The sequence below is a fragment of the Notolepis coatsorum genome (genome assembly GCF_963971535.1).
Source record: "Notolepis coatsorum genome assembly, chromosome: 11".
NCBI classification, from domain to species: Eukaryota; Metazoa; Chordata; class Actinopteri; order Aulopiformes; family Paralepididae; genus Notolepis; species Notolepis coatsorum.
Window position 1 is genome coordinate 114,804,406 of NC_140175.1, and position 11,561 is coordinate 114,815,966.

At 43.2% G+C, this 11,561-nt stretch overlaps 1 protein-coding gene across 1 annotated transcript; it reads right to left on the reverse strand.

Annotated features, from left to right (window-relative positions):
* Positions 1-6,843: 6,843 nt before the first annotated feature.
* On the reverse strand, positions 6,844-9,190 carry LOC311237248 (E3 SUMO-protein ligase ZBED1-like; the record flags this gene model as incomplete). Its single annotated transcript, XM_084325055.1, has 3 exons — positions 9,025-9,190; positions 7,354-8,532; positions 6,844-6,850 (listed from the first exon to the last, which is right to left on the reverse strand). Exons 1-3 carry the CDS (start codon positions 9,081-9,083, stop codon positions 6,844-6,846), a joined length of 1,245 nt encoding a protein of 414 aa, XP_084181181.1. The 5' UTR covers positions 9,084-9,190.
* Between the last annotated feature and the right edge of the window lie 2,371 nt (positions 9,191-11,561).

An 11,561-nucleotide genomic window follows, 5' to 3' on the forward strand; every position in this document is an offset into this window, starting at 1 on the left:
AAGCAACACCAGCGCATTCATACAGGAGAGAAGCCTTACCACTGTGACCAGTGTGAGAAGAGCTTCAGTCAATCTGGAGCCTTAAAGCAACACCAGTTTATTCATACAGGAGAGAAGCCTTACCACTGTGACCAGTGTGAGAAGAGCTTCAGTAGATCTCCACACTTAAAGGCACACCAGCACATTCATACAGGAGAGAAGCCTTACTACTGTGACCAGTGTGGATCACGCTTCAAGACCGCTGGAGAATTAAAGTTACACCAGCGCATTCATACAGGAGAGAAGCCTTACCACTGTGACCAGTGTGAGAAGAGCTTCAGTCAATCTGGAGCCTTAAAGAAACACCAGCGCATTCATACAGGAGAGAAGCCTTACCACTGTGACCAGTGTGAGAAGAGCTTCAGTACCTGTGGAGCCTTAAAAATACACCAGCGCATCCATACAGGAGAGAAGCCTTACCACTGTGACCAGTGTGAGAAGAGCTTCAGTTACTCTGGAGCCTTAAGGCAACACCAGCTCATTCATAGAGGAGAGAAGCCTTACCACTGTGACCAGTGTGAGAAGAGCTTCAGGCAATCTGGAACCTTAAGGCAACACCAGCGCATTCATACAGGAGAGAAGCCTTAAAGACAGTGGAGGAAACATTTCATTCGATCATTTAATTTAAAGACACACCAGCACATTCATACAGGAGAGAAACTCTCCAGTGAATTCATACAGGAGAGAAACTCGCCAGTGAATTCATACAGGAGAGAAACCCTACCACTGTGACCAGCATGGGAAGAGCTTCAGACAATCCAGATTTAAGAACCAATATATTCCAGTATATTTATTCAGGTGTCAAACCCTAAAATTGTGTAGAAATCTGCTTAACAACACATTCATCCTGGACAGCAATCCAACTAATGTGATCTGCATCAGAAGAACTTCTGACACTCATCTTCAAACACCAGTTTCATGGTTTAACCTCTTCCGCCCGTGCAGTCCGTCGGCCGACCGCAAATGACATCATGTCATAAATCAATCTCTCCAGACTGTTTGACAAAAGTATAGTTGTTTTTTTCCAAACGTATTCAAGTATAAACATCATAACCATGTCACAACAGCATTTATAATGTATATTATCATCAATACATTAGTTTAGCAATAGGTTAAAGTGTTATTAGATAAATTTAACATTTCGATTTGGTCATGTTTATTTCACGATAGGTGACAATTTTGGACATTTTGAACCATGGGAATTGTATTCTTTTTGCCGCCATTTTGTAAAGAAAATCGCTAGCTGTCGGTCAGCATCGGAATTTTTCAGAACGACACTTCCCAAAAGGCTCTATGGGGTTTCAAGCGTCATACTTCTGTATGATTTTTTTTAATGTCTCTTATTGACAGCGCAGTTAGTTTATCTTCCCTATTTTTAGCATGCAGCAACAATTAGATTTGAAATTAGTTTCAAAACAGTTGCCCATTTAAAATTAAAAAAAAAGTACAGTAGATTACAGATTTTTTTTGTACACATGATCTCAAGAAGGTACTGAACGAGATCAGTGGCAGTTCTTCCGGGATCTGGTCATTATTAGCATGGTGTTATTCACTGTCAAAGATGCAAAGAAAAATCATAATTCATATTCTCCTTTGTTTCATCACAATTTAAGCAAGCCTAGTAATAGACACAATATTTCTGACACTGGGAATACATTCACTGAGGTCCATAGATGTCCCTAGATACCAAGAATATGCAAATGGTCCTTGTAGAAGTGGAGCAATATTAGATTTACTTAGGTATGTATTTTAGGCAGGGCGGCTACGTGGCGTAGTGGGCAAGGCGCTCACCACGAATACTGGAGACACTGGGCTCGCCTGTTCGAGCCCAGCGCTCCACATTGCTTTCAGTTTAGCTGGTCGTCCGTACTAATACACATTGGCCGTATTAGGGGGTGGGAAACTGATGGGTGGGGATCGGGCGTTGTGGACAGCGACTCCTACAGGTCGGTTGGTGCGCCTGCGCAGTAGAATCAGGAAGTGTCGGGGGCAGCGTGAGCCTCCCACGCGTTACTCCTCGCCACTGAGAGATCGAGCTGCGCAGGTGAAATGATGCGACTGCTGTTACCTCAAGTACCAGAGGGGACTTGTGCTATGTATAACTTAGTCCACATTGCAGCCGGCTTGTGGGAGGCAAGAAACGGCGTTCGTGACAAGGGGAGGGTTGAATTGGATGATACGAAATTGGGATGGGAGAAAATATAGAAAATGGGAGAAAAAGTGGATAAAAAAAAGGTATGTATTTTAGGCGGATTTTCAGAAAATAGGGCTCCGGGCTAAAGAGGTTTAAATAGAGCCTTGGTCTCCAGTCCTCTCTTCCAACAATAGTTGTCTCTCTTCCAACATGGCTGCCAGTGTAACCAGACACACATAGGGCTTAAGGGGTGCTTGAGCATCTGCCCTGAGTCAAACAATGCCCTTTCTGTCTGGTGGTAATGGTATTTTATTTTCTGTTTATTTTCTATTGAAATTCTATCAAATATGTGCTAAATATAGATGCAACAATGCATTTAAAATTTTTGAAAGATTGCGTCCCTCCCAACTATTCTTTGATACTTTGACATCTGTAAGCTTTGCAACAGGACTCAGTGGGAAATACTGCCTGTGGTTTAGGAGGGGTGGCTCCTAGGTAGAGCAGGGCAGGACGCAGAAAGAGACTATAGCTCCTGTGTATGAAGATTATCATTTAAATATCTATTTAAAATATTTCTTGTTATACCCGACATCGCTGCGAATGAGGGCAATCTGAACTTTTTTCTAGTTAAAATAAAGGTTTGAAATTAAATTAATTAGGATCAATGGTATTCAATACAGTGTGAAATAAGTGACCAACAGTGCAAAAAAACAGGATTTTACATTGTGAAACTTTATCTAAATAGTTTACAATCAATCCAAAATGTTTGAAATACTCATAATCTGTTAATGTATGTAAAGTTTTTGGATGATGAGCAAACGGTGTTTCTCATCTTCAGTCAGACATCGGAGCAAACTGGTCAGCATATCATCTTGACTGGATATTTAAAAAATCTCCTGTTCCAAAGCATTATTGAGCAAAAGCTGAACTATTTCACAAATGATGACCACTTAATAATAGTTTCATACAGGCTAAATGATGACCACTTAATAATAGTTTCATACAGGCTAAATGATGACCACTTAATAATAGTTTCATACAGGCTAAATGATCACCACTTAATAATAGTTTCATACAGGCTAAAACACTGAGAATCACACATTTAATATAATCGTACGACTTTGCTGCAGTCTCGTTCTCGGCGCTCGCCTCCACACTGTTTGGAACATATTGGGCACATCTGGCAAACTCACTCAAATCTTGATGAGACTAAAACCATACACTTTCATTTAACTATCAACAACATTGTTGTTGGAACATGGTTAGTTAATCAATTCGCCCACTCGCTCGCTGTGTGAATTCTGCCAACAATGATCTGCTTGTGTTCCGACATGGGCTCAGTTTGGCATTACATGGTTTTATTACTTGGGTGCTGGGAGGGTAAACTCTGCGTTCACACATACAGCCCCTCCGATTAATGTGCAGATTGTCAGGAGTCCAGTGCAGGTGTGAACGGAGCTTCAGTGTGTTTTGGGGGCACAGGCATACTGTTGATTTGTCCCCCAATTTGCTGTGTGTGTGAGAGAGAGAGAGAGAGAGAGAGAGAGAGAGAGAGAGAGAGAGAGGAGAGAGAGAGAGAGAGAGAGAGAAACTTGATTCGCTGTACGCTTGGCTATTTTTTCACCTGCCATGATGACATTGATATAAATATGTATTTAAAATATTTCTTATTATACTCAACATCGTGTGAATGAGGGAACCCTTAACCTTTTCTATTTAAAATAAAGGTTTGAAATTAAATTAATTAGGATCAGTGGTATTCAATACAAACGTGTAAAAAAGTAAGAACTAATGTAAAATGTGTTTTCGATTTTGGGAGTTAAATTATGGAATAGTCTTGACAGGTTGAAGTTGTGTACTTCTCAGGGGAGATTAAAAAAAAAAAGCCTTAAAAAAATTTATAATTCAGGAGTGTAGGAGTGCGGAACAAACAGACTGCCAGACGGTTGTTTAGATGCAATACACGTAACGTCTCATGTTTACTTCCCACTTCCTTAATACAAACTAATACGTCATCACGTCAACCCGTGTGACTACATAACGTCAATACCCTCTAACCACACCCTGTGCATAACATTGAACATGGAGGTGACAGAATATGAATTCTATTGTCCATTATTGTCCCCCACATGCGCCCCCCAGAATTCACAAAACTGGCAGCATGAGCCGCTGAGGACCCCGTAAAATCCTGCCGAAGCGGCTTCGGAGTGTCCAGAGTCTGTGTAGCGACGGGACCAGTTACCACCAGAGGGTGGTCTGAGGACTTAACGGCCAGGGGGAAACCCTGCGTCATGGTGGAACCCGTAGACCCCGGAGGGTGGTCTGAGGTTTTGATGGCCGGAGGGCGGCCGCGCCGCGGCGGCTGAGCTACAGGAACCGGACGGTCCAGGTCCACATGAGCCGGTTTCAGACGGTCTACTGAATGTGGTCCGGTTTCCCTCCTATTTCGACTACAAATGACTTGTCCCCTGTCTCCAGAACACGAAAAGGCCCCTCATATGGTGGCCGTAGTGGCGACCGATGGGCATCATGGCGGACAAAGACGTACTTTGCTGTATGGAGATCAGGTGGAATATAAGCCTGGGGCACAATGTGCTGTGACGTAGGCACCGGCCTAAATACCTTGGCATTGTCCAGGAAAACAGACCGTTGCTGGCCAGCAGACCAAGGCGTTGTGGTGTTGGGTATGAAATCCCCGGGGACTCGCAATGGCTGCCCATAAACCAGTTCGGCTGAGGAGGACTGAAGATCTTCCTTAGGGGCTGATCGGAGGCCCAGCATGACCCACGGAAGTCTGTCAACCCACCCATTGTCAGTAAACCCTCTCAGTAAATGCTTTTCAAATAGTCCCGGGTAGGCAGATAGTAAACGAAGACGTTTCAAATGGTAAATAATAGGGCTGCAACTAATGACTATTTTGGTAGTCGACTAATCTGCCGATTATTTTTTCGATTAGTCGACTAATCGAAAACCAATGTAAAAAAAAAAAAAAAATGATATTATTATTATTTTTTTTTTTTTTTTTTTTAACTACCTATCTTTGTGAAAGTGGCTTCTCAGCTCTGGTCCAGCTGAAGACAGAGCAGAGGAACAGATTGGACATTGAGCATGACCTCAGAGTTGCTTGTCTACCATCACCCCAGACTTTGAGACTCTTGTCAGGACCAAACAACAACATCATAACATGATGATCCCATAGCAAATTAAAATAATGACTCATGAAACATTTGAATTTGGATCTTGCAACTTTAAATGAAATGTATTTGAAATGTTGAAGTCAAGAACAATACAGTCAGTCAGTGCATTGAGTCAAGTGCAATCACTCATAACAACTTAACAAGATAAATAAATTAAATAATACAAAATTGGAAGTGTAGTGCACTGTACTTTAAGTTTAAATAACTAAAATAATAATAAGCATCTGCCCCCAGCACCACGGCTGATGGGGCTGTAACTTGGTCCAGGACCAGGAGGGGAGGGTGACGTACACTACTGAGTACTGACGTCGTGGAACAGCTGTAGGGGGAGACGGGGATGAGTCAGATCAGACAGACTTCTAGGTCTTTTGTTTGCTGGGTGTGAGAGGAGTCCGTGTGTGTGTGTAATTGTGTATGTGTGTGTGTCTTACTCTGATCGCTGTGTGAGAGTGAGAGGAGTGTGTGTACTGTACTGTGTAATTTGTGTATGTGTGTGTCTTACTCTGATCGCTGTGTGTGAGTGAGAGGAGTATGTGTGTGTGTCTTACTCTGATCGCTGTGTGTGAGTGAGAGGAGTGCGTGTGTAACTGTGTAATGTATTGTGTGTCTGTCTGTCTGATGATCATCATCTCCTGCAGGGGAACACAGTACACCAATTTCTTTAAATTGCAGTGAGTGCGAGCATATCGACATGCTCTGTACTTTAAATAACTACTAAAATAATAATATTAAAAAAAGAAATAACTAGCAGCAGCATCTGCCCCCAGCACCACGGCTGATGGGGCTGTAACTTGGTCCAGGACCAGGAGAGGAGGGTGACATACTACTGACGTTGTGGAACAGCTGTAGGGGGAGAGGGGGATGACATGAGTCAGATCAGACAGACTTCTAGGTCTTTTGTTTGCTGTGTGTGAGAGGAGTCTGTGTGTGTGTATGTGTGTGACAGACAGTGGTGGTATTGGTGGTGTATGTTAGTAGTGGTGGTGGTATTGGTGGAGTTAGTAGTGGTGGTATTGGTGGTGTTAGTAGTGGTGGTGGTGTTAGTAGTAGTGGTGGTGTTAGTAGTGGTGGTGTTAGTAGTGGTGGTGGTGTTAGTAGTGGTGGTGTTAGTAGTGGTGGTGGTGTTAGTAGTGGTGGTGTTAGTAGTGGTGGTGGTATTAGTAGTGGTGGTATTGGTGGTGTTAGTAGTGGTGGTGTTAGTAGTGGTGGTGGTTTAGTAGTGGTGGTATTGGTGGTGTTAGTAGTGGTGGTGTTAGTAGTAGTGGTGGTGGTGGTGGTGTTAGTAGTGGTGGTGGTGTTAGTAGTGGTGGTATTGGTGGTGGTGTTAGTACGTGTCTTACTCTGATCGCTGTGTGTGAGTGAGAGGAGTGTGTATGTGTGAAGTCCAATGTGTGTGTGTCTTACTCTGATAACTGAGTGAGAGGAGTGCGTGTGTGTAATTATAATGTATTGTGTGTGTCTGTCTGATCATCATCATCTCCTGCAGGGGAAAACACAGTACACACCATTTACAATTTCTTTAAATTGCAGTGCAGGAACGTGAGCATATCGACATGCTCTGGAGTGAGGCTGGCCCGCTTCTTTGAGGCGATGTTCCCAGCTGCTGAGAAGAGACGCTCAGAGGGAGTGGAAGTAACTGGAATGCACAAGTATGACTTGGCTTGTGATGCAAGGGTTGGGTACTTTGCCTCATTCAACTTCCACCAAGACAGGGGATTTTCTGTCTTTGAGATGGGCTGCTCTCCGAAGTACATCAGCACTTCGTTAATGATCGCTTGTGTGCGTGCATCCTGATCATTGCTCTCAGTGTCACTGTCTGTTGACTCACTTCCAAGCAGTGAATCGAGAGCTGAAACAGACCTAGTTGTCTCAGCTGAGGCTGTGGCATAATTGTCATTAATGTCAAGTTGAACAACAGCTTCTTCATTCCTACTCCTAGTGGACTGTAGGACCAGAGCTTGTAATTTATTCTGAACAGTGAACCTCTCCTCTGGTGTCAGGAATTTTAGTTTTCGGAATCGTGGGTCTAGTGCAGATGCAATGATCGTTTTGCTTGGGTCATCATCTTTGATGGCAAGCTCTGTTGACCAGCGTGTAGTGGTCGCCACTGAAGCAGCCGCCTGGAAGGCCTGCACAGGAGCTGTATCATAGGCAGTGTGGGTGGACTTCAGAAGCCCTCTGACTAGAGGAGGCAGGGCGGAGACGGTCACATAGTTTTCACCACTCAGGTAGACAGTGGCACATTCAAAAGCTTGGAGAGCTTTGGCCAGTTCATCTAGCAGGGTCCACTGCTCAGGCTTGAGGTCCAGGTATTGTTTCCCTCTCTGTGTTACTGCCGGGTCAGACAGAGTCGCAGTCAGTGGCCATCTCTGTTCCAGCAGGCGAGTCACCATGTAATAGGTGCTGTTCCACCTGGTAGAGACATCTTGGATCAGTTTGTGTTCCGGGGTGCCCATCTGTTTCTGCTTTATTTTCAGCTTGCTTGAAGCCAGTTCACTCCTTTTAAAGTGCTCGACGAGACACCTCGCTGCTCCTAGTGCTTTACTAATCAGAGGCTGTTTCAGTGCATGATTGATCACCAACTGTAATGTGTGGCCTGCGCAGCAGATGGACACCCATCCATGTTTTTTCTCCAAGATGCCAGCAGCCAGCAGGACATTGGCGCCATTGTCATGAACAACCGCCACAAGCTTGCTTGGAGGGATCTCAAACCTTTCCACAGCCTGCTCAATCCATGTAGCAATGTTGGTCCCAGTGTGCCGTTCTTCGAGTGGCATGGTTGTGAGGCAGAAGCTATTGAGCTTCCAGTCATCACTTATAAAGTGACAGGTGATGCCAAGATATGCCTCTGTCGCAACACTGGTCCAGGCATCAGTTGTCAGGGCAATCTTGTTCTTGTTTGCTTTAAGAGCAATTTTAACCTTAGCAAAAGTATCTTCATACTTTCTCTCCATGAGCTTTGTAAAATGAGTTCTGGAAGGTAAGGTGTAACCTGAATGGAATGTGGTGACCATCTGCTTAAAGCCCTCATCTTCAACCATCGATAATGGTCTCATGTCTTTAACAAGCATGGTGAGGATGCTCTCTGTGAAGACTCCAGCCATTTGAGGGGTGCATGAGCCTCTCTTCAGGACAAACTCATCCACACGTGTTTGCTTTGCCCTACAATAGAAAGAGAACAAAAAAAACAGAAAGCTGTATTAATTATCATCAGAATTTGTAGGCTATAGTATCAGACTATCAGTTTATTTTTATTAATTATAGTCAGCCTTATATATACCTAGGCTAGAATTAATAATATTGAGATGCAATATCTATGTTTTCCCACTAGAGGGAGTTATCGCTTAAGGGATATTATTTTGTGGACTACAGACAGAGTGACTACAGATATATACGTGAGGTATTTCCGTATCCGGTTGGTCGGCATAACAAACGAAACTAAAAGTGAAGCAGCGCCAGCAACGCTGTAACCTCACCTGTACTAACTACTAAGCATGGCGCTGTTTAACGTTACTTACAACATACAGCAGCAGCGCAGCCTCTATAAGCCTCAGCAATAGAGTTCGCATAGCAAGCATTATATCCATATCCATGAGACGTTCTGTTTTCCAACGTAAAAAATACAATACTATGGCTAACTACTCTAGAACTTACCCATGTTCCGACGACGTCACCGTGGCTCCGGGGTGCTTTCGTTTTAGATGTTCGTGCATCGCCGTGGTGCTGCTGTGAAATGCCAATTCCACCTTGCATAATCGGCATTTAACAGTTTTCTTCGGTTTGTCATCTGTAAAGAATTCCCACACCTTTTATGCCCTCGGTCTTGCTTTTTTTAATTCATCTCCTCCGTCTTTCTCTCTCCCTTCCGCCATCTCATCTCCTCTGTCTTTCTCTCTCCCTTCCGCCATCGTTCATTCTTTCTTCTGCAGTGAAGTTCTTACCTGCAGGCTGCGCCGTTTTGTACCAGAATGCACTGCAGTCAGACAATGGAAACTATACTGCCCCCAGCAGTTCCTGTAGTGCATTGCAGTTACAAATGAACATTTGCGCATTGCAGTTACTTATTATTAATTGTTATTGTTATTGTTTTTAATGACTAATCGACGCAACAATATCTCGTCGACGATTTTTCAGACTAATCGTTGCAGCCCTAGTAAATAATATTTATTGTATGTGGGGCTTCAAACCCACGGCCTTTTCCCAAAGGGAAAAGGGATGTTATGTCAGTGGGGATTTAAACCCAGACCACACAAAGGGAAAAAGGTAAGGGGAGAACAAACACGGTATACACACAGACAAACAAACAATTAACAAGATAACCACGTGTCCGTTATAGGACACCACCACAATCTAGGATCGATCCACACCAAGTGGTCACTAACACAAAGCCACAATGTATATCGCTTCCACCGCGACAGCTAGTAGAGAAGGCAACCTCCTCACTCCACTCTGAGACGTGGCAGTGACTCCAATGAGGCGCCCCGTGTGTGTCATTCTCCAGACTATATCCCCTCATTCCACTGACTGCCCACAGGTGTACGAAGCAGGTGCAATCAGCTCAATCAGGGGAATGAGTGATATCTGGGGAAGGGAGAAAGAAAAACAGAATTAGAGGATGACACATCACACAAACGAAAATAACACAACCCATACTAATTATACTAACCCGATGTTCACATGGTCTTCCAAATACAGTAACAATGATAATGACCAACCCACGTACGTCACAGGTCTACACAGCCAGTCTTTTTTCTCCTCTTCATAAGAGTTTGAGGTTTTCCTTTGTTATAACGGGTATAAAACAGCAATAAAAAGTCAAAAAATTTATTTTGGTTTCTTTATAATTCCATTAATGCAACAAACTGTGTGCTATAAGCAGTGTTGTGCTAGTTACTGAAAAATAGTAACTCAGTTACTTTACTAGTTACTTCATTTCAAAGTAACTTCGTTACTTTACTAGTTACTTACACCCAAAAGTAATGAGTTACTGTGAAAAGTAACTATTTAGTTACTTTAAAAAAAAATGCTCCCATGCCCCAGATACTCAAAATCGGTTGATCAACTTGACAGTTTCCATTCACATCACTGAACTCTGCTAAGCAATGTGGTCTAGATACAAACACAAATCTGACACAAACAAATGTTGTCCAGAGTCCCGACATAATAAGAAATGCGCCGTGCCTAATTGTATCGCAGCTTATTAGGTTGAAGGAACAGCCTTGATGTCGCCGGAGCGTTTCATTATAACCATCTTGCAACGTTGTTTAAGATATCAATCAAAGCATTGCAACATTAGAATAGTTAGGATATCAATTGTGCATGAAAGGACTATATTTATATTGTTTGATTAGTATTATGAGATTCCATGGCAGATTCGTACAGTCAAAATCCGTTGATCAACTTGAGTTTCAGTTGCACTCACCAAAGTCTGCGGTGGTCGAGATGTAACGTTAGTCCAGCTGACTCCAGCAGCCCCTCAAACATGTTCTTTATCTCGTTTCCATGTTTTATTATATTATCTCTCCAAGTAGTTGCTGTGTGTCGGCTGTGTGTCGGCGGCTAGATTCATAGCGTTTGTTTTGATTTCTAGAGAGCGTCTATTACTTTCCGTAGCCGCATTTTCTGGCGGACGCTCTCTGATTGGCCAATGGCCACTGACTGACGCTCTCTGATCAGAGAACGTCAGTCAGTGGCCAATCAGAGAGTGTCCGCCGGAAATGCGGCTACGGAAAGTAATAGACGCTCTCTAGACTATAGTAAACAAAACAAACGCAGGCGAAATCAAACAGGAGTCAAGAGGACGCTCGCTATGAATCTACATAAAAAGAACGCAGTAACGAACTAACAAACCATTTAGTAACGGTAACAGCGTTACTGAATTTAAAAAGTAATGCGTTAGAGTACTAGTTACGGCAAAAAGTAACTTCGTTACTGTAATGCGTTACTTTGTAACGCGTTAGTCCCAACACTGGCTATAAGTATAAAGTATAATAAATCGCAAATTACTTTGGGTATGCAATTGTCAGGCGTTTTATGCTAAATGTGGGGTATGCTTGGGGATATATAAAACATTATACACCGTGTTATCTTCATTTTAAGGGTAAATAGGTTGTGCGGCTCCCTGAGCATTTTATTTTGTGGGAGGGGGGAAAAGTGGCTCTTTTGATAGTAAAGGTTGCTGACCCCTGGTC